The sequence below is a fragment of the Xiphophorus couchianus genome, chromosome 21 (assembly GCF_001444195.1).
Source record: "Xiphophorus couchianus chromosome 21, X_couchianus-1.0, whole genome shotgun sequence".
NCBI lineage: Eukaryota > Metazoa > Chordata > Actinopteri > Cyprinodontiformes > Poeciliidae > Xiphophorus > Xiphophorus couchianus.
This window is the reverse complement of record NC_040248.1, coordinates 14,135,848-14,158,781: the sequence shown is the minus strand read 5'-3', so window position 1 is coordinate 14,158,781 and position 22,934 is coordinate 14,135,848. Positions and strand designations below refer to the sequence as shown.

The following is a 22,934-nucleotide window of genomic DNA, read 5'->3' as shown; positions in this document are numbered from 1 at the left end:
AGCTCCAGGGACTAGCCTTGTTAAATAGGCAGTCCTGAGTTTAGGCGCTCCTGAATGGCTGCTACAGGAGATTCAACAATTTTTCATACATGCATAAAAGAATGAACATTCCTGGTGTGCTTTTGATTAACGCAAAGCTCAAAAAAAGTACATTTTACTATGAAAGGTTGGAACAGGAGTGAAATGATCTCCATTATTGAGATGCTGAAGGAAAATCATTTATGTTAACATTTTCAGCCCCTTATACTCTGATACCCTTAAAATTCAGAGTAATCAACTGCACCAGAAGTCATCTTATGCAAACACTATTTGTACTGAGGAACTCTGCAAGTGTCAGGAGGCCAAGTAACAGAGTCAGTGTGTTCCAGTATTTTTGGCGCTCAGTACAGGCTACTCTCAGTGCAAGGTCATGTTGAAGCCAGTTTGATAACGCTGGCGGGAGGCGTTAACATCTTTCACACATACACAGAGCCTAGGGGAATCTCTGACACTCTGCCTTTCTCATATGTAGTTAATTATCTTAATAGATAATGTAACTAAAAGAAGCAAAGAAGTTACCTCACCACGTGATCCAGCCGATCGCAATCTTGTTTACACCCCACTGTATAAAATCTGTATAGAATTTGTTAAAGACTTGATGTTTGTTAGAGTCAAAGAAGAACAGATCAAATTTGAATTCTTTATGTTTCACCGAGTTTGGCAGGTTGTAACATGAGAAAACGGAAGAGATGTTTAAGAGTTACGGATGCTTCTGCACGGCAACTTCTAATTTTGCAATAAATCAGGCATTCTACCAAACCTAAAATCACGCTCTAGAGAGAAATCAAGGTTGCAAAGACAAGAAAAAAAAAAAATCTGGATAATTTATGAGGAGCAGTGTTGCACTTTCTGAAACGTCTGCTGCCACCCAGAGGACGTAACACCATCAAGTGGACCAACACAGTACGCAGACTGAGTTTAATGCATATTTATTCACAATTAAGGCACAAGCGTACATCAGAGTGCTGACATGTAACGACAGAGCTTGTCAGTTCCAGACAGTAGTGTAGTAGAGACAATAGGCAGTGCATTCATGCATGAGAATTAGATTTAGAGAATAATGAAAAAAAATTCCAAAAATAAAGCTGTAAAACGAGTATGCACTCTACTACATTTAAGCTGTCCATTGGGAATATTGGCTTATCAATAAAAGGTGTATAGATTGACTCTCTTATTGAACATAATAAGTTAATAGTAACATATTTTGATCACCGCTTTTTCTCAGGTTTTGTAATAATGCAACAACCAACCAACAAAGATCAGTGTGAAAGGAGGAGGAACTTAAATACAGACAGCCTGAAATCTCTCAGGTGAACCATGAACTACATATAATTCAGCCAGTATTCCACACAGACACGCACAAGCATACTGATGACTGGTTTGTAACACTTCACGCTCTTAATGCAAAAAAAAAAAAATTACACATCCACAACAAAACAACAACAAAAAACCCAGATTCTTTCACATTTTCTGGAAAACCTCAATCAGTGTCAGCCTGCTACGACTTTCGGCAGAGAAGAATAAGGCCACTTCAGTTTAATACGAAGCATCCCAGAGTGTAGCATCCAAAACAAACTCGAGTGCACTTGAGGCCTGTACTATGAAGCAGGATCATCAAACCTAGAGTTTCTTTAAATAAACATGTTAAGTTAACCCCAAATTTTCTGACTCTAGGTGTGAGTGGTTTCATGCAAATCGGGAGTCTGAAATTAATTGACCAATCACAGTAAAGAGGTGAGCTATAGAAATGTTTTTGAATGCTTCCATTAATAGGCTGAACTGATAACATGTCCAGAAATTATTGCCAAAGCATATAAAGGCTCATAAGCTCCAACAGTTGTCAAGAAAAAAACCTTGATGAGTGTAAAGCTAGACAAGCATCAATTTTATTGACCTATAAAATGGAAAAGCTTCCTTAGCAGCAAAACATGGAGAGAAAAAAAATACACTCCTTCACTTTCAAAGCCTCAGTTTTGTTGAATCTGCAGCTGTAAGATCACTTCTGCATTTGTTTCCCGGGAAACAGACCAGGAAAGAAGAGCCATAGCATTGTAACACAAAAACTCCCAACCTCAGCATGGAGTTACCTTTAAAAAAATTGGCAAGCCTTTTGGGGGCCAGCCCGCATACCCAACACTGAAAAGGCACCATGGGCATTCAAAGCTACAACTCCTTTGTGCTGCACTTAACCTCACTCACCGACTTACTTTCGGGTAAGCCAGGGAATGCTTACTAGTTAGAGATCTGCGGAGAGAGAAGCAAATATGAATTCAGGCGCAACACGGGTTATCTTGTACAGTTTTGGTTTAAGTGTGACTCAGTTGTACGCTTGAACTCTTCCTCCTTGTGTTATGAAACTGGTGTACTTCCAGAAATTTCCAAGAATCCCCATCCTGAGTGTTAGTGACAGTTTTGGCATTTAGGATGACATTTCTGATTGTTGACATTGCAGCGACATCCTCCACTGGTGTCTCCAGGACCCTTTAATTAAGAGTAAAATTGGAAAGTTAAAATGATATCTAAGCTATATTGCAAGCAACCACAAAAAAGCAGCATCATGCAACTTTTAGGACTTTTATCACAGAACAGGGGAAAGTAATAATTTCTTACCTTGGGTCCCCAACGAGGCCCTCTGGTTACCCAGCAGATCTCAGTGTGACAGACAGTGCAGCGCAGCCAATCACATCCATCTCTCTTTTGCACAATGATGCCACACTGAGGACAGTGCATGGCCTCCCCTGACTGCACAAGGGTCTGATTGTGGAGCAGACAACGAGAGCAGAGGAAAACAAAGCGAGAATCAGAAAAGAGGATGTGGTTGGTGGAAGCCGATACCAATTACTTTCTTTGTTTACAAAGCCAGTGTTTCATTCTTTAACAGTGACGCTACAAATTGATTACTCTCATGTTAGGCAGTTTGTTTAAATAAAAACAAAAAAAACACAACTAAATATGAGAGTGATTTCAAAAGCTTTAAAGTGTTATTTTGCCGCTAACCTTTAGCAGATGTGTCGTTCTTCTGGCAGCAGAGTCGTTTATGGCTCGGGCTGCGAGGTCGTCTTGGTATTGTTTACAATTCATTCCCTCATGGATGGCCTGACGAGGAAAAAAAATGTGAGAGTCTAAGTCAAATTATGATTTTTAGAGGCTATAAGAGTAAAGTTTTGTCAAACAAGACAAAGATTGAACTATTTGGCTACAATGGGAAGAAGAATTCATAGGGAATTTGTGTGGACATCTTGACATAATAGTGGTTGTTTGTGTATATCTATATATATTTCAGCCTTTATGTTTAAATTTCACCAAGAATGAACAAAAAAAACCCCCACTAATGTATAGCCTCATTGCATAATTATTCTTTCTTAATAAGACAAGACCAGTACAAATTCATTCGTGACTCCCATAAATTGACAATAACATTAGTGCTTGACTGGCATTGTCACTTCTAGTTTGAAGATTTACTACTTGTAAGTGTGACCTGTGTGTTTCTCACCTTGCAAATGAGACAGTTGTGTTTCCGACAGATGGGACAGTGGAAGACATTGACAGTGTCCTCGTACACACACCATCCCGGGCAATCTGGAGTTGCACAGTGATAGCTGCCCTCGCAGCGAGACTCTGCTACAGAAAGGCTTCTCTGTAGCCAGCGCTCATATTCCTCTAGAGGCACCAACTAGAAAGGCATATAGCGGGAGATCATGAAGGAATATAATTTAAAAAGTGTGCTGTCGAGAATGCGCTGAAGAAGTGCCTTGGTGCAACTCACAGCTCGGATCTCTCGCTCCTGCAGGGCCCAAGGACAGGCGTACGTATCGTCTCTGTATGGACAGGAAACCTCAGGCTCCTCGCACAGCATGATGATGGAGCGCAAGCACTCTCTAAGCACCCGCATACAGAAACAGACAGGGTTCAGTTATACAGAAAAAATACTGGGTAGTGTTACATCCACATCTTCCCACTCCCACATCTCACTTGCAGAAACAGTGGAGACACTCTCTCAGCAGGACACCTTCTCCTGACTGCAGGTCCACGAAGCAGATCTTACAATCCACGGGCTCAGGATTGGGCACCAGGTCCTGACCGTCCATCTTCACCAGCCGGTCAAAGTTCTCTCTTTGCTCCTGCTCTTTTGCCTGAAGGAATTGTAGTTTACATTAGCACTATTTTTAATCACACTACTAAGCAATTTAATAGGCGAATCAAGTCACATGCATCTATCCACCCATCAATCTGGCAAGAATTATTGACCGATCTATTATTAAACATTCATAAGATGAGGAGTTAATTGATTTTTCAGGAAAATTGGAAACATCACCACAAGCTACTGCTATTGCCCCTCAAAGAAGTGTGTAGTTAGTCGAAGATAAGGTCCTTTTGGCTCCAAGTAACCCAAAAATAAGGGTTCGAGTGCGCAGGTCACAAGTGTGCAAACATTGGAGAATTGGGACGGTACAAGTTACATCGACTTGTGCATCTGTGTCGTAACTGTGACATCCAAAATGGCGAGACTGGTCGCTGTTCAAATTTGTTTTGTTGTGACCTTTTGAATCCAGAGCAAAATTCAATAGCATGCACACATGTATAGTATAGTGAAACAAAAATTATTTAAATCCTTCCCGCCTTATAACTCAAAATGTCACATGAATCGATAAATTGTGGGTAATATAATTCGTTGAAGTCCACTTGGATGTGGGCTTAACTGAAGTGTGGATCACAGGTGCAAAGAGAGCAGTGTGAAAGTCCACTCCGGAAAACTGGTAGGCACTCGAACCGTTTGAGGGACACAAAGGTGGAAGTGAAAGTTTTGGGACAAAACCTAAAGCTCCAACTAACATGGACGTGTCTTTGAACTTGCCAACTGCAAAAAGTCTCTTCTTCTGGAAGTCCATATGACTCCAGCAAGAATGCATTAACTCGTAACTGATAAATACAAGGCATCTGTTTTAAAGGGTTGGAGTACTGCAAGAGACTTTTGTTTTTTAAATCAGGAAAAATATCCTCTAAAGTCCTAATATATAATATTGTGGCATAAAGGATTAACTCTATGCTCCGTAAATTATAAACTTCCAGTTTTTTTGTATAGGGAACTTAATAGACGAATTAAGAACATGTTATTGTTAATCCTCTCATTCACACATCAAGTCCAAACACACTCAAACAATTAAAACCTTTTATTTTCAGATGTATCACAAGGTAAATACAACCACAGTGCAAAATCTGGTTAATACATTCAACATACTGGCAACAAGAGGTGCCAAGGAGCTCATAAGAATATAACTTGATGTTACTCGTCAGCATCACCGGTCAAGTCCGACTTTAAGGCAGACAAATTGTTTGCACATTTTTTAACACATTTTCATTCTTCATTACATCACCGGCACTACTTTCTAAGAACATTAAAACAAAAATAAAGTTTAGATATAGTTATGTTGGTAACAAACTACTTAAAAGTTATTAAACTTCAGTAAAAGCAACAACAACAAAACAGGATTTTTACTCAAGTATGTTTTCATTTGTGCATTAACCAAGTTCGGCGTGATTACTGTTTTGCTGTTAAGTTGCTAGTCTGTTATCTGCAGAGGAGTGTGCATGTGTCAGTATGTTCAGTAGTCCTGGTCCAGGTTAAACAGCAGTGAGTTGTTATGAGGCCCAGCACTCCTCGGCATCTCTCTTCTCCCTTTCTCCTTCAGAAAAACAGAGACAAAAGAGAAGAGAGTCAACCTGAGTGAGTCTGAATGTTTCAGTTCCACTGGCAGCCTTCAATCAATTTCAACTTTTTGCATGTCTTTGGGATTAGTTTGAAAGGTGTGTTTGTTTGCTTATATATTAATCAGAAAGGCATCTATCTGCGTAGCCGTTGACAACCACACATAGCCGTTACAACATGTTTCTGCATGCAGACAACTGCAAGAAAACACCACTAGAGCTATTAGTGAATTGTAAGAGGAGTTACATTTAAAGAGTGTAATTGTCCTACCTGCTGATACTGTCTGATTGACTCCTTCTCCTGCAGGATCCTTCTGAGCTCCAGAGGGTCAGGCTGGTGTCCTCCAGGGATAATGTAGTTCTCAGGCCGGTTTGTACTGCAGATCTCGCAGCCCGGCCGCGTTGGCTTGTTGATGTATGTGCAAGATGGACAAGACCAACCCTGAAGCAAACCAATTAAAACTGTATTTTTAAAACAGAAAACGTATAAAGACACAACTACACTACAATGACAATATTTAAAACTGAGACGATTCACTTTGGTTTTGAAAAGTCCACTGTGCTAGCTTTTAAATTGCTGTATTTCCCAAACTCTGTCAGCTGCTAATGTTAACATTTAATCTGAAACAGATTACAGATTCTTTAAAAACAAAAATTTAGGAAACATTGATGTCATTACCTAAAATATATATATATCTGTAAAAAGAAAGCTTTTTCAATGTTTTTAATTGTATCTGTACCACAACATAACAAGATCACAGTAAAAACCATGAGGACTAATATTCTATACATAATACAGATTCTTTAAAATAATTTAAATAACTAAAATATTCTAAATGTAAAAACAAATATGTGGCTAAATTCTCATCCTCTGATGCCAATACTGTGCCATCTTGAAGATTATTTTTCAAAATTATTTAAAGATAAAGTTAATGGGCCCAATAGTATTAAGTCTCTTGATGTCTTGAGCATTGAAGCCTATGATACTGAACAACATAATTCTCTTAAATGTGTATTGTCTCTTCTATTACTTTTTACTTAATAAGTACAACAAGATTCCTTCACTAATTGTATGCAAGTCACTCAGTCACAATTAATATGTTAAATCATCTGGTCACATGGCCAGATGCAAAATGCTGCAGACTATGACAGGTTTAGATTTTACAGGAACTGGGAATACTTTCGATCAGAAGTGTCCAAACCTCCTTGTGTCTTACCTGGGTAGAAGGTGTGTTGGGATTGAGTCGAGACATTTCGAAAATGATCGGATCTCTAATATTGCCGATGTTCGGTCTCTCTGAGCCACCTGCAGGAGAGAGAGAGAAAAAGATTTAGCAAATTTCAAATTTTTAAATAACCTTAACAATAAAACTTCTCAATTACTGCTCAATTAAGCATGTCAAAATAAAATTAGATCAGATGATTAATACTTTTTGATGGGCAATTTGGTTTACAAAATAGTAAACTAAATTGTAAATAGTAAAATAGTATTCCGTTTTATTTATGGTTTTGCTTTATTTATGGTGTGTGCTTTTTATTTCTGGTTGTATTTATTTTTCGTGGTTGTTGTGTTTTATTTTAAATACTTAAATTTCCAGCTGCAGTGTTCTTTACAAAATGAAAGTTTATTGGTCTTTGGGAGGATGAACTTGACTTATTACGCCATTATCAATACATTACTTGAAAATAGTCTCAAAACAACAATATTAATGTTCATCACAATAATTTCTGGAACATTTTATCATCTAGCAATGCAGTGATGATGAGTCTACTTTAATGGCACATTAAAACTACTCTGTCCATTATAAAGAAAATATAACATTAACATACGTATATAACTATACTAATTCATAATCTAGTGTAAGTGAAGATTATGTGAAGTGAAGTCCTGACCAAACAAAAAAAGCCCAGGTTTTCACAACAGTCTCTTGTTTTCACCCTTTAAAATAATGCTAACAGTAAAAGAGAGACCGTATTGGCTGCTGCACGTCCTTCACTATTTCACAGAGCCTTCTTTCATCTCATATTAGACTGGATCTTAGCATGCCTAATCATCATGATCAGGCAATCCATATCTAGTGTTCATACCATTATTGCTGGTCCTGTGGAGTCTTGGAGGTAGAGTGGAAAATGGCCGCCCGTCATGGGAGAGGGGGCCGTTTGTGAAGGCAGCAGGGAGCGAGGGGTTTTGAAAAGACGACGGAGGGCTGAAAAGGAGGGCGCTCTCCTGGTCCTTCTGCAGGACCTGGAGGGTCAGGCGAGAGTGGCGGGCTGACAAGAGGTACAAGAAGGCCGTGTCACCATCCTGACGGACGCCGTACGATGCGAGAGTTCGGAGGTCGGTGCACAAACACTGGCCGATCACCCAACGCTGGACCCGCGGGTGGAAGCCATATTCGAGAAACATCTGGAAAGGAGCCAAAGCCGACAGAAAACTGTTATTATTAACCATTAGATAGAGAGAGAGATATGGTGTACCAGGGGAATGTGATGAGTATAATACAAACCTGCTGCTTCAACGACGCAGTAGTCATGTGAGGGAAAACTTTCACAGTGATGCAACAAGACGAGGAGGAATCCTCGACAATAACAGCTAAACTGTTTTTGAAACAAAAGACAGATAACTGATTAATAACTGTGGTTTGATATATCAAATTATGATCACAGTCGTCTTACTTTATTTCAGTTTCTTCATAGGTTTTGGTGGAGGGCTGGATCTTCAGGGCTGCCTGTCTGCGGGCGAGAGAGGCGGCGAAGACAGAAGCGCTCTGCATGTCCCCTGCCTCGATGGCTTTTTTCAGCTCTATGCAAGCATCCTCTAAACATGTAACGCAGACATGCAGAGTGAAATGAATAAAGGAGCAGATGAACAGATATTTACACAAACTGGACACGTTTCACTTTGGCACACCTGTTTGCTGTAAAGCTGAGGTATTCCGGAGATGGAGGCCATCAAAGAGGTGCTGTAGACCGTTTTCCTGAGGTGTGGCTGAAAGCATGGACAATGTGTTGAGGAGACAGTCAGAACAAAGTAAAGACAACTAAAAAGAGGCAACAAATACATGAAAGCACAAAAGTCAAATAATGAACATCTGGTCATCAGATTTTTATCTATATAAAAATGTTCCAATCCTGTATAATTTTCCTTCCCTTCTAACTGTGCGCTGGTTTATCACATCAAATCTAGAGATCAGGGGATTTGAATACTTTTGAAAGCCACCATTTAATATTTACTACAATAAATGTAGCATCTAATTTTCTACAAAAAGTTTACATGAAATTAATCAACACATCTGACTTTGATACCAGAGCATTGCTTCCAATTCTAGGTATTCTAAACTTGGGCTGCAACAAACAATCATTTTAGTAATCAATTATTCTATTGATTATCCTGCCATTTATCCAAATATTTTTTTTTGGCACATTCAGCTGATTTTTCATTTAACCACCTACAAATATATTAAAAGATGCCAACAAATTCAATAATTTTTTTAGATAATAAAATAATTACTTTATTGCCTGAAATGCAATGACATAGTATTCATTCAGTGTTCTCTTCATCATTTGCATCATCTGCAGCTAAAAAGAATACATAAAATTTGATTTTCTTTTAGGAAGTGACATTGTTTGAGTCTATACATAGTTTTTTTTACCCCTCCAGGGGGTCTTTTTTTGTGGGCTCTAGTGTCCCTTATGTGATAGTGGGCTGACAGGAAACAGGGAAGGAGAGGGGGGAAGACATGCGGCAAATGTCGTCGGGTCCAGGAGTCGAACCCGCGACGGCTGCGTCGAGGACTCAAGGCCTCCAAATACGGGTCGCACTACGCCCTACGCCACCACGGCATGCCCGAGTCTATACATTGTTAACAACTGACTTTGACAAGAGGAGAAAACACCGAGCCCTTGTCAGTATGTGATTTTCTCGGAAGCTAGGAGCAACAATTATCCACGGAGGAACAGGCTCTTCAAGATGCTGAAAAATGAGAACATGTGCAAACGATGTAGATGCATTCAAAAAGCAACCTGAAATCAATGAATATATTCACATACACAAAAAAGGTCATTTGTTACTTGAAGGGCAGATTAGAAACGCTTAGGCGAAAACTACATCCCGTCAATGCAATCCCACTGCAGAGAGGGGAAGCTGAAGTCTTTGTTCTGCTCATTCATTTAGCCTTAACTAAAGCAGGCAGCGTGTGCAGAGACGGGCGACTGACCTCGATGTGCTTCTCTCAGCGAGGACATGACCACGGTGGCCCATCCCTCAGCCTCTTGCTCGCTGCTGAAGTTGAAGCTGATGCGGTCGCACGGAGGCGCCACCGATATCAGCTCGTGGCACTTTGGCGACTTCACTTCATAATTTATGGATCTTAAATCAAACTCGTTTATGGTCTGCAAACAAGGTGGAAGAGGAAGAGACAATGAGAGATGAACATGTGCGCACAAAAACAGAAAGGGAAGTCATTTCCCTGCAATTTTCTAATCCAGTACGTAAACTAAACGTCATTAAATGACCACCACTTCTTTTTCCATTAAGCAGGCTGCTAGTAAACACTGCATAGCCTGGACACTTTCTTATTAGCCTGTGACTACTACTCTTTCAGAAGAATTTATAAGTCCATTTACTATGCCTTTTTTTTTTTTTTAGAAAAAGAAACTTTTCCAAACCAACATGTTTATTTTCTTGCAAAAATAATGGCTATGCACAAGTCTTCAGGCAGCAAAAACTCCTGAGCAGAGATTTAATAAATGAACTTCAACATAATTCGAGCATGAAATATGAATACATATGAGTTGTAACGGAAAAAAAACCAAACGAAGACAGTTTTTATTATTTGGTAGGATATTACATTTCAGGTGCCATATATTTGGCCTTTTGGATAGACTTTGCCCTAGTTGCCCAGAGTTGATGTTTATTTTTAGAAGCTGAGATGCTAAAGCTGAGGGAGAGTGGTGGTGGGGACCCTGTGATTGGGGGAAAAGAAAGAAAAGAGCCAGAAAAATATGCTTTAATTAATACTGTCACGACAATATTCAGAGACTGTACCGTAATTACAGGCGGTACTGTAATATACTGTAGATCAAAGCACTATAGAGTGTTAGATTGGCTCAGTCAAAGCACAGACGTAAAGGTGGAATCAGTCTCCGTGGGGAGAAACTGTTCGCAGAATTACTTTTCTAGAAAAAAAAAACAGATATGGTTTTAAAACACGGCAGGAAATAGAATACGGGGGGCTAATAGTGTCAGTTAAACAAATAAATATTTTAAATAAAAGTAAGGATATCAATTTGAACACGTATTAATTTACAATTCTGTTTATGTTTAGTGCATATCTGCGGTCATTATACAGTTTTGGTCTCAAACCGGACAATTTAACTTCTGCTCCACTATGTTGCAATCGTTTGAGTTTTTGTTTTAGCCTGCAATATGTCATAGTGTTAAGACAAAAAATAAAATAAAATAAAACATTACTTTATTTGTACTTATTTCGTGTGAAAACCTTTCCCAGTCAAAACAAAACCCAAAAGTCCCTCATCGTCACCGTGAACTCACCACACTCTGGCCCGTCCCGCTGGTGCTCTGTATCGCCAGCCGGAATTCCCCGGATTTCCCCGGGTCCATGCTCAGCTGCAGGCGGAGTGACTCATCACCAGCTCCCGGAAGACACAGCGGACGAACCCCGGAATGGCACACCGAGACCCGAACCGACATGAGGACGGTTTGGCAGCCAGGCTGTGCCTGCGAGGCTTCATAGCTGCTGGTGAGGGCGGTGGACTGGTCCGGCGTGAGGCCGGGGCTGTGAGTCCAGCCGCCTGAACTTAGCGACATCACGCCGACAGACTCATGTAGCAAACACAAAAACACGCAGGAGTCCCGTGGGTGTGTAGCCTCCTGTTCCGCGTAGCGAAGCTCTCCTTTCACATTTCTCAGCGTACCTTTTTTGCCGAGTATTTAACAGGAAACAAGTGTGTACAGGCACTTCCAAAAAAGTAGAAAAACAAGGTCGACGTTCACTTCTGTGTTCTTCTTCTCTTCCGTCGAAACTCCGTCCAGGCAGATATTGTATCTTTCTATTATTCAACTGGATACTTTCACACTAAACCGTCCTAACAAAGAGTACAGCGATAGTTTGCTACTTCTGAAGCTGTTTTGTTATTGCGTTTGCTTTCTCTTCCACTGCGCATGCTCGACAGGATGTGTGTTTTTTTCTTTCAACACAAGGAGGCAGCAAAACACCCAATTTATAAAACATTTATGCAAGTAGTATGGAGGTCCAAAAGGGACATATTTAATAAGTCATCGTGTAAATATTTATGAAGATGCTAATTTAAATAAAATTTGAACTAAATATCCCAGATAAATAAACCAATTAATAAATAATTAATTATTATATCAACAATTATACATTTGTGATGATTTACTACTTACATAATTAGATTTATTAAAATCTATATGCAGTTAATGTTAAAACCAAATACAATGGTTTAGCTATTTACCTTTACTGAATTAGTTTATGGCCTTGTGTTTCAGCAAATCATAAATCAATTGTCAGTCATACCCATCAAAGTCACTCAGTAAGGTTAACTCCTGAAAAGGTAATTGGTCTGCAATGACGTGAATAAGTACATAAAGTTTATCTATATAGGATTAAATAAATGATAAAAAGATTTTAGTTTTAGGACCTGAGGGCCCACATTGAATTATGTCCTTATGCCTTTTACTAAGCAAGTTGACCAGTCAAATATGTATTTATTTTATTTCATGAGTAATACCATGATTTCATAATTAACTAAACAATTAAATAATTATCGATAATGTGAACAATAAAGAATGCAAATGTTATCAATGATTTCTTCATTTGAATATTTATATGTAATATAAATACTTTTACGTAAGTACTAGACATAATTTTCATTAAGCTCACATTTCTGCATTAAAATTGTTTTCTACTGGTCAGATGTAATATTCTAATTTTCAATACCCAATTTACATGAGTTGTAAGGAGAAAATCATCAGCCTGTACACCTGTAAAGACTCATCAAACAATGAGTAAACCTAAGGTTTTTCCAAGTAATGCTTAGCAGCACAACATTCTATTTGCAATGTTTTGTGTTTGTCACTCACTTTCCTACGATTGGATTTAAGAAAGTAAGTGCACCACAAAATGTGGTTAGTGAACATCCCCACCCACACGCTGTGGGAGACGTGACGTATGAGGCTGTTAACAAAATACACTGTAGCATGAAAGGGGAATGCTTTAACTCATACAGGTTAAAAAGGTCAAGTTGTTAATCCTCCTGCAGGCATGTTTTTTAATCAACAGTGTGTTCCTCAAGGCTCTCATGGCCCCTCAATAAGATGCTTAAGTTAGGAAGAAACAAGACAATGTGATAAAAAATAAGTGCATTTACTCTATGCATTCAAAACATTCCTGAAACAGCCTTCTTTTATCCTGAATCGCTGTTTAAATGTTTTAGCAGTAAGTACGGACCTTATCAGATTTCTGTGCCAGTCTGAAGATGTCACACCTGTTCATGACAATGAACCAATCAGGTATGACCTTTTGTTGTTCCAATAAGCACTACCAGCCTTAAATCAAATCAGCTTTATTATTCAGAGACGTGTGTATGCTGCACATCCCCAAAGATATGCAATAATATCTTTGGATTATTGCATCTCTGCTTTGCATATGTTTTATTGCAATATGTACATGACAAATATACGTCTGTAAAGGAGACAAAGCACTGCCCTGCAGTGGAGCTGAGATGTAAAAGTTCCTTGAAGCTGGTTTGCCGACATTCTTTAAATGTCTGGAGTACACACCCTACAATATGTGTAATTGTTGTTTTAAGACAACAAATTAAGTCTTCCAAGCTTTTCCATAACCCAGGTGGGACTTGAACCCACAACCTCCAGCTCTGGAGGCTGATGCCTTTTCCATTAGGTTGCAGCATGATTTTATTCAGGTTCAGAACTGTGTAAAAGTAGATAATAGTTTACAAAGAGACAAAACAACATCAATATCCAATACAGAAGTAATTTAGCAGAATTATACAGGCAAAAAAAAAAAATCAGTCAATTAGAAATATTTAAACTCAATCTCTGTTTTAAAACAATTCACTCAAGTAAATTTTTTTTACACTTGTTCATGCCTTTTGATGATGTATTGTTTTAAACTAAACGTTACAGAACTTAAGATTCCAGTGTGGTTCCATTATACCAAAACTGCTGCTGGTTTTCCTTGTTTTCATCTCCTGACAGATACCTTTCTACAACAAAATTATTTCTCTTCCTTGTATCCTCTCTGGGGTTTTTACTTCACATCAGCACACTGTTCACTCACTCCTTTGCCCCACCAGCACAGATAATAGACTAATACACATAAACCGGAATCAGACAACTTCTTTATGGATTTGCTCCAATTTTGTGTTTCTTAATCCTCTTTATTTGAAAGCAACAAATGACATCTAAGTTTTGTCACAAGTGCTCTTCAGATGTAGTTGTTAGGACTTTCAGCACTGTATCTAGCTCTAATGTGATAGATTCTGGTAGTTTGTGATTCTATTTTACCCTCTTTTATGATGCTGATTGATGAAAGACTCCATGAAACCACCCACCACAGCCCTGGGTCACTGCTGTTGGGATGACCCCCATGTTCACTAATTTAACGTTATCCACATGTCACTGACTCCTTGATGGACTGCTCTGCTGCGTGACAGACGTCAGGAGATTTTAGTCAAAGAGACAAGGGGTTTGAGGGAGTGGGAGGAGGAGAACAAGGGGAGGGGTGCTGCTCGCATACCGTGATCTACACTGTGATCACTCGGGGTAACTGACATTCTTGATTCATCATCCGACGACCTCACGAGCCGCATGGCTATATAAGCTGGGGGACACTGCTGTTCAGAAAACAACCTCAAGAAACTGACCTCAGTTCATCACCAAAGATCTTGGTAAGTGCTTCTTGGTAATGATTTTATGGATTTTATTACCTACTGCCAAACAAATTCATGGACATATACTTTAAGAAGCTCAAAATGGATTTGCTTCTCTATCCATTTGTCACTGAGAGTCTCGAGAGACAAATCCTTTAAAACAAAAATAAAATGAAAGAATAACATTTAAATATAAAGGAAAAGATATTGTTGATGTTTGACCTAGTTGTAATTTTCAATTTTCTAATTTATTTCTACTTAAGCAAACCTAGAATGATGATAAAATGAATTGCTGTGTATTTCTTTGCATGTCCCTAAGTACAGCCTAGATTAATCAGCAGTGCCCTCAGTGCCTTGACCGACTCCCCCAGCCTCAGCATGCTGCCTGGGAGAGACGCTGCTGTCCGGCAGTGCATCCTGACAAGCCGCTGGCTGCCCGCAGCTCTGACGCTGCTCCTGCTGCTGTCCTCCAGCTTCAGCCGCGCTCAGAGCACCACGGTGGAGCACGACTTCCACATCGTTCACAACGTAGACAACAGAAGTAAGTAGAAGTAACTGCTGCCTCCCTATTTAACTGCAGTTGCTATTATTTTATCTGTCACCAAACAGACGTGGTGGAGCAGCCTGGCTTTCGAGATTACTATTTATCATTCTACATATTTCTCTCTCTTTTTTATTCATCCCGTCAATTGAAATCTTGTATTCTATAGCTTAAGTTTAAAATAAAAAAAATGATATGCCTTGAGTATGTATGAAAACGTTAGATTTGTTTTCATTTAATAAAGAACTACATATGTAAGAAATACATTTTAATAAATGTAAAGTATGAACCCAACTCAATCTCCTGATCTGAGCTGCTTTACGCAGTAATGAGATGCACAGAGTGGTCCTGTGGAAGTCACCTACTTTTTTTAATTTCCTTTGTTTAATAAACAAAAAAACTTGATCTTATAATAATTTCTTTGATAATATTAACAAAACAATGTGTTCTTCAGGTAAGATATTACAAACTGCATTTTAGAAATGAAATTGAAGACAACATTTTAAATGGTACACAATTACTATATTTGTCATTTTGCCTACTGAATGCAGGAAATCGTATTTCACAGTAAGATAAAGAACAGTGACTAACATTGTGAATGACAGCTATCAGCATGCTTCCTCTTAGATATTGTGTTAAAAACGCCTTTACTTTAGGAAAATTACTTCTGGAAAATTAATTAAAGATAGTGAAAAATTGCAAAAGTTGATACTTTATACTGATGTATCTGAAATGAACAGAAAAATCCACTTTTTTATTGAAACAACTTTGAATGTTCTTGCAGAAAGATTATTGTGCTTTTTTGTTTCTAATGTTTCTCTTTTGCCTACTTTTTTGTTCATATTTTATCTTGCCATTTTTTCTAAATGAGATATTTAGTACTAAATAGAAATTTATTATGCAAGGAAAATACTTTCCATTTAATTTCAATATTTATTTTGTACATATCTAAGTTTAGTTTTCTTCGATTGTAAAACATTTCTGAATCTGGTCAGGATCCATTTATTTATATGTTGAAACCACAGAATCTATTGATGTGCTTCCTGTTTTTCTTGACCACAGACATGTTTTACTTCCTTCTCCTGCTGATGTTTGTGTCTGAATACACTGTCCAGGTCCAGAGATAGACCCATTCTGGTACGTGGGCCGTGGAGTGCGACCCATAGGGCGCTTTGGGAAGAGGCACAGCAGCATGGATGCTCTTGGAAACAGTGGGATGCAGCCTGTCCTAAGGACTTTGGAGCTGCTGCTCAACAGCCTCAGAAAAAAGGAAAACCTTGAAAAAGTAATCAGTGGAGAGGAAAATGTTTGGTTACCATGACACCATGTTCTTGCCTTGTCCACAAACCTTTTTTTATTCTCTTAACTGAAGTTGTACATTCATTTCTTTTAATGTAAGCTATGAGGTTAGCCATACGTGCATAATTCATTCATCATAAAGTATTTACACATGAAAGAATACAATGTATATTTATCAATAAATAAGAATGTTGTTAGGATACCAGTTAACGGTGTCGATTTTTTGAGCTTGCAGACGCACAACAAAATGTTTGCTTCAAACTAAACAGGTTTCCTTCAAGTTTGCAAATTTTATTTCATAATACATTTTATTTCTGAATATTGTGGCACATAGAGAATCTGTATTTTTTGCATTTTAATATTTTCCCCAACATGTCATATGGATTGCAACAAACGATTACACATTAAAAAAAGTGAATGGCCCGCCTTTGGAGCTGTGCACAGTGTTGCTCGGACTGGATTTAAACAGGAACAAAAGCAATTTCTGTTTGCCATTCACTTTCATTTTCAAGAATCCCAGTATAAGATGAGATTACTGGCATCTTATAGCTACAATTTTAACTTCCTGTATGAATCCAGCCTCACAAGTTATAGCAATTTTTACAGTCTCTTGCACACAACACCAAAAGAACCGACTGGGCAATAAACATGTGGCACTATATCATATCCATCTCTTTTTAACACATATACATACATTAACAAACATTTTGATGAGATATTATTGTTCTTTACATTAGAAAAATACAGGACACCGATGATTGGACCCTTGCAGATGTGCTTTTTATGAAAAACTTTACACCGATCCAATAAAACCAGAAACATGCTTTTATACTACAACACCTTTTGGAGAACAAGACTGACAAAAGTACAGAATCAGTGTGTGCAAACTGAAAGATGTGAAAGGCTGCGATGAAAAGGTCACTAATAGAAGAGGGAAGAGCATTCATACAGAGCATCATCACATCTTTTATGCAGTCCATCAGGACATCCAACCCTGTTTTTATATTTCGCCAAAGCAAACGAAAAACCAAGTGCATGGCTAAATCAGATTCTGATTCATGTAAGTCGTCACCGAGTAAAGAAAAGTTACCCAGAATGAAAGGCAGTCTCCTCCAATCTAGTGTCTAAGGAGTATACAAGTACAGTGTGAACCACACTGGCCACTTTAAACATGCCTTTTGTAGCAACCTGTTTTTGTAACACTCATGTCACCGCTGCTGATAAATGAAGGCTTACACTGAAAGCAGTTTGAATCACCACATGAGTCTGGCAGAACTAATTAGGGGTCCTTAGAGGATAGGATAAAGCCTTTAATTTGCAATAGTCCTTATTTCTGTGATATTGCATAAAAATGTTCTGCAAGTACAAAAATAAACTGTTTGTAACAAAATCATGTTTTCATGACATTTATAATATAGCCCATTAGATGTTATTGTGTAAAAATCTCAACAAGATTTTTATGATTAAAACACAAATGTTCAGCTATGACCCGGAAAAGGATACAACAAAAACAAACATTTTATTTAAAAAAGAAAGGCCACAAAGTTGAAAACAAGGAAAGTAAAATAAATTCTACAGAGAACTTTTTTTTTTTTTGTCACCGAATGTCAGACTTCAATTTTTCAACTGTCTTGTAAGGGAGACGTTTTGAGCTCAGTGGGACAAACCTCGTTAAACTAAGGTTGTTATTATTATTTCAGTGGTTCCGTGTTCATCTTGGTTTTAAATCATACAGAAAATTATTTTTGGTTTGGGATTCATTGAAAAGGATCAGTGCACCACCTCTAATTTAAGGATTATATTGTAGGCCAGTTGTAAATTGTTGCCATTTTACAAAACAAGAAACCAAAGATTCATATTAGCTTAACATTTCTAAAAGGAGACCCTGATGTCATTTGCAGTTGCTTTTTTTCCAAGCCTAGAAACTTTTTCAATTTTTGGCCACCCAACAAGTACTTAGCTAAAATGTGCCAATTATTTATTTGAAATAAATTTCTTGCTTTAGTTGCTGACTTTTTGTCAGCAGATTATCATGCATCATGCATACATTTAGTCTATTTCATCATCAGAGATATCCTTGCTAATTGAACTAGCTACTTCGTCAGTGCTAATGCTTAGCTAAGCCAACAGATGGAGAGTCACTGGCTGTGATACCTACTGACATGATTGTGTTTATAACACTTTCTATTTGGATCCAAATTCACCCTGATTAAAGATATACTGGGCTCCAACTATGGTAGAATAAGATCTTTATTTCATTGACATCGTCAAAAGATTTAGGCTACTTGTTTCCCACTTCCTGTGTGCATAGTTAAGCTGGTGGATGATGATTCATTTCCCTAAGTTGCTGACTGCCCGTTTGTTTCATTATAATTAGCATCCACTATATCTAGACTCAAAGTGATCTTAAAGTCAGACATACTGGACTTATATTATCTATCTCATCTGCATCATCTATTCAGGTTGGCTCTCCCCCCTTTCCTCATGCATAGCAAAGCTAACTGGCTGTTAGAGCCTCCTTGGCCTTCACCAAGTTTAATATAAATCATGTTTACATATACAATTGATCTTCAAGAAAGACACATTGGAATTGAATTATGGCGGAATAAGTTATTTATTTCACCTTGCTTTTACTTTGCTGTATTTAGCACAAGCCATTTTCTTCCATTTACTATAATATTCAACTTAAGCCAGCTGGTTCCCCCTTCCTGTATGCAGTGTTGTACTAAGAAATTAGATTTTTTTTTTTTGAGTTACAATTTAAAAAAAATACAATAAGAACACCCTAAGAAGGAAAAATTTTGTTTTGGAGAATTGAAAATCGCCAAATTGCCCTGAGCTCAATGTCCAATATGGCTGCCATGCATATAAAATACAGTGAAAGAAGATGCTTGGCTATAAACTATTTATGAGCTTTGTGTCAGTTTCTCTCTCATTAAACCAACAACATACTGTAAACTTCAGTTTGGAAACACATTTCTTTAGTGTTTGAATACATAAAATAAAGATTAGTGCAGATAGCCTACAACAATACGACAAATCTCACTGGTCTTCCAATTTGACACATGAAAAAATTCGACCTGGGGTGTGGTATAAACCCTAGATCTGTGTTTATAGAAGGAACGGAGCATGACATAACTGGTTGTTGGCTTAACTGGATGCTGGATATCAATTAGCATACCCCCTAACTAGAACACTGGCATCTAAACTATACTGCAATTATATGAATCTTTTATTCTCATCTGTACGTCAACAGTAGATTGAACAATATCACAAATGTGCTTTGTGTTTGTTTTAGCTCCTGCACATTGCAGTGGTAGGAAAAGTCCTTCCATGTTTTGGCCCAGATACTTTGCATATCTTAAACACTGTTGTCAGATACTGTGAGTGCAATGATCTGATTTTAAATTGTTAAAATACCAAAGGTTTGAGTGTAACCGACGTCTGATATAAGTGTGTAAAATGAAAAAAATAAAAAAATAAAAAAATCAATGGTAGTTGGGGAGTGGATAAATACCTGTATTCTTTTTTACCAGTTTACTTAGGAACTAAAAACACAAGACAGCATAAAAACTGCCCGGTCTTTCCATGATACTGAATCATAGAGAGTTTCACACAATCTTTCCACAGCTTCATCTTACACTTAGTAACAACACTGCTGCAAACAGATAAAGAATGGCATTGCATTCTTCTTTGTCTGTACAGATGAATATATATATATATATTCTGTGAGTTGTATGTAGCATGAGGATTGTTTTCAGATTTTAAGGCAGATACACCAAATGCTAAGTCAGCTTTTACATGTGTGCATTGAGGAAAGAAATACTGAAGGTTAATGGTGAAAAAGAGAAACAACCTTTAATGTTTTCCTGTGAGGTGCAGCTGTTGAGGTTGGCTGAGGGTGGAGAACGCAGGGTGGGTGTCAGCCCCTGCTTGGCCTAGAGCTGGAGGCAGATGCTGGGTCAAGGCACTAGATGTGAAGGGCCCCTGTCCCTGAGGCTCTGTAAAGTGGCCCTGAGGGACTTGTGCTGCTGCTTGTCTCTATGGCCGAAGAGCTTTAACCTGCTGCTCTGACTCCAACTTTTCTGAAATGCCATAAAAACAAACACTCTGTTATCCAGGAAAATTTAAACCTATTTTTTTAGGCCTTTTTTGTACAGTAAATGCACAGGAGAGAGAAGCGGGAGACATGCAGCAAATGGCCGAGAACAGCAGAGCCTGGTACGAGACAGCAGAGCCTGGACAGATCCACTGTTTTGCAGGGTTTTAAATGCCTACCTGCTTAAACACAGGATCAAATTATTGAATTATCTCTTCATATTTTGCAAATATCTGGTCACAAGACATTCAACTCAGGTGTGTTAAATTAAGGAAAAGAGCTAGATTCCAGCCGTATAGAGGACTGATCTTGGACATCACTGACCTACAGTGATGGCCAGAGGGAATGAATGAGATCTATTACTCGTTTTTCAAACCATGCTGATAAAGCTAGTCTGACTCAAAGCTTTTGTAGTGAGAAGAGTGACGACTAAAAAGAATATAAAGAAAGCTCCAATTAGAAAAAAAAAATCCATTTACAAACATGAAAAGGAGACGATGTCTTGTAGCTCAATAAAACAGCCTCATCAACCTGTACTGGGTGTGTGTTTCCATTTGGGAATTTTACGTCTAATGGGGCTTTTCAGTTTCTTAGTCTGTTTTTAGCAAATGTATGAACTTTTGCATCTATTCAGGAGCAGCTTTAGGAGCTGCTCTATTCAAAAAGCTTTTTTTACAGCTTTGGAGGTAAAAAAAAATCCTCTTGTTTCTGTGTCTGTTTTAGACTCCCATACACTCACATTATATCTGCAGATAAAGATGTACTATTTACTGCATGCTGAAGTGATTTAGTTACTTCAGCATATGCATATTCACCAGCATATTACTGGTGAATATGCAGAATATCAGCTCATAATATTTTCCTAATAAATATTTCCTAATAAATAATAAACATTTTCCTAAATATATTTGACATTTTCTCAAATATCTCCCAAAAAAATTCTATCTCTGGCTTTCTCTGTGCGCGTCTAGTTTTCTGCAGACTAAACAGAAACAGCTAGATTAATACCTTTTAATGGAGGTGCTGGGAGTTTCCTTCTCTGATGGCGCGACGAGTCCAGTGTTTCAGGCTGGAATAGACACAGTTATGTAGTTTACAAACTCCAACACAAGCAGACTGGATTTTGATGGAGGTCAGTTTATGGTACGTTACTTTTTATCAGCAAAAATCTTCAGAATATGAAAAAAAACAGATAATCTGAAGGGCAGAGATACCTTGGACTTTGGCTTTATCTTTGAGAAGCGATTGCAGACAGTCACATTTAACCCAGCTGTTTTCAGAGCTGAAATTCTGGCCTCGATATTTGATATCTTCAAAACAAAGACAAGCCATCCACAAGAAGACCTTTTACTTAGTTGTGACTTATGAACAAGCACCCCATATTTTTATTTTCTCCCAAATAAATAATCCTACTAAGTACCTGTAGTTCAGACTGGTGGACCTGAGCTGCTGCAGTGGCTACCTGGTCCTCCAGGAAGGCCAGATCAGTGTCTGTGGTCCCACTGCTAATACTGCGGGCACATTGCTCCAGTTCTCCTAGCGCCCCCTCCAGGCCATAAACAGCTCCCGCAGCCAGGTACACCTGCACAGTCAGGAAGAGCTAAACCGTCAGTGTCCGTCAACAGTCTTTGTTCAGTCTGATATGGTTATGCAGTGCTGCCCCGTAGCCTACATTCTCCTCCATCTTGGTAAGCCTCTGGTCCAGCCTGCGTGTCTCGGAGCTGCTGGATATGGGAGAGGCACTCATGGACTCAGACGGGGTGTAGCTCTCACCACCAGCCTCTCCAATCAGATCCTCTGTGGCATTCAAGACCTTCAGCACTTCTGTGGTGATGCTGCACAGTGAGGCTGCTGAATACTTTTGCTTTGATCGGAAAACAAAGAAGCACATGTGCCTATTTATTAGCACCAGGAATCAGGAAACCCAAAAAAAGTTTTGGGTTTAGAAAACCCAAAACTTTTCTAGCATCAAAGGAATTTAGTATACGATTGTAAAAGTAGATGTTAAGACACAAGAGTGCATTTTTATTGGGCTCATTGGGTAAAACATTTAAATCCAATTAAGGAGAGAAACATTTTTTCTCTTTTTTAAAAAAATCCTAACCTCAGAACTCAGGTTGTACAAAAACACATTGAAGGGACACATCAATCCTGTTAGAGCTTGAAATTGATCACAGAAACAGTAGGAGTGCAAAATAAGGATATGAGATGTGACACAAATTAGGAGAAATATGTCCAAAAGTAGACAGACAAATTCAGAGAGATGGGTGGTGATTTATTCTTTTAGTATGCCTTAAATATCAAAACAACAGC

At 38.4% G+C, this 22,934-nt stretch overlaps 3 protein-coding genes across 6 annotated transcripts in view; 1 reads left to right on the top strand and 2 right to left on the bottom strand.

Moving 5' to 3' along the window:
• Nucleotides 1-952: 952 nt before the first annotated feature.
• Nucleotides 953-11,945, bottom strand: shrprbck1r (sharpin and rbck1 related). Its single transcript, XM_028005382.1, has 14 exons — nt 11,300-11,945; nt 9,963-10,137; nt 8,657-8,734; nt 8,422-8,563; nt 8,253-8,343; nt 7,834-8,152; nt 6,963-7,051; nt 6,017-6,187; nt 4,012-4,172; nt 3,806-3,917; nt 3,533-3,712; nt 3,037-3,135; nt 2,650-2,793; nt 953-2,520 (listed from the first exon to the last, which is right to left on the bottom strand). The coding sequence occupies exons 1-14, from the start codon at nt 11,573-11,575 to the stop codon at nt 2,440-2,442; spliced, it is 2,118 nt and encodes a 705-aa protein (XP_027861183.1). The 5' UTR covers nt 11,576-11,945; the 3' UTR covers nt 953-2,439.
• A 687-nt stretch (nt 11,946-12,632) lies between these two features.
• prlh2 (prolactin releasing hormone 2) lies at nt 12,633-16,722 on the top strand. Of its 2 annotated transcripts, none has more exons than XM_028005459.1 (3): nt 12,633-14,700; nt 15,002-15,223; nt 16,339-16,722. In XM_028005459.1, the coding sequence occupies exons 2-3, from the start codon at nt 15,061-15,063 to the stop codon at nt 16,542-16,544; spliced, it is 369 nt and encodes a 122-aa protein (XP_027861260.1). In that variant the 5' UTR covers nt 12,633-14,700; nt 15,002-15,060; the 3' UTR covers nt 16,545-16,722. The 2 variants fall into 2 exon arrangements, with proteins under 2 accessions (XP_027861260.1, XP_027861259.1); XM_028005458.1 differs by having other exon boundaries at nt 12,639-14,700; nt 15,007-15,223.
• Nucleotides 16,723-16,797: 75 nt separating this feature from the next.
• The window catches only part of myripb (myosin VIIA and Rab interacting protein b), a 120,528-nt gene continuing 114,391 nt past the window's right edge, over nt 16,798-22,934 (bottom strand). For all 3 annotated transcript variants that reach the window (XM_028005455.1, XM_028005456.1, XM_028005457.1), the window contains 5 exons: nt 22,294-22,485; nt 22,042-22,203; nt 21,836-21,931; nt 21,630-21,690; nt 16,798-20,607 (listed from right to left, as the gene is read on the bottom strand). In XM_028005455.1, the coding sequence (XP_027861256.1) occupies nt 20,564-20,607; nt 21,630-21,690; nt 21,836-21,931; nt 22,042-22,203; nt 22,294-22,485 (555 nt within the window). In that variant the 3' untranslated portion in view covers nt 16,798-20,563. The remainder of the gene's footprint in view (nt 20,608-21,629; nt 21,691-21,835; nt 21,932-22,041; nt 22,204-22,293; nt 22,486-22,934) is intronic.

Excerpts from the sequence above, each read along its gene's own strand:
- shrprbck1r (XM_028005382.1), bottom strand. The coding sequence starts at position 11,575 with ATGTCGCTAAGTTCAGGCGGCTGGACTCACAGCCCCGGCCTCACGCCG. Across the intron at positions 8,564-8,656 it reads CTCAGCTTTACAGCAAACAG|AGGATGCTTGCATAGAGCTG; the intron begins GTGTGCCAAAGT and ends TTACATGTTTAG. Across the intron at positions 3,918-4,011 it reads TGTCTCCACTGTTTCTGCAA|AGAGTGCTTGCGCTCCATCA; the intron begins GTGAGATGTGGG and ends GCGGGTGCTTAG.
- prlh2 (XM_028005459.1), top strand. The coding sequence starts at position 15,061 with ATGCTGCCTGGGAGAGACGCTGCTGTCCGGCAGTGCATCCTGACAAGC. Across the intron at positions 15,224-16,338 it reads TCACAACGTAGACAACAGAA|GTCCAGAGATAGACCCATTC; the intron begins GTAAGTAGAAGT and ends TACACTGTCCAG.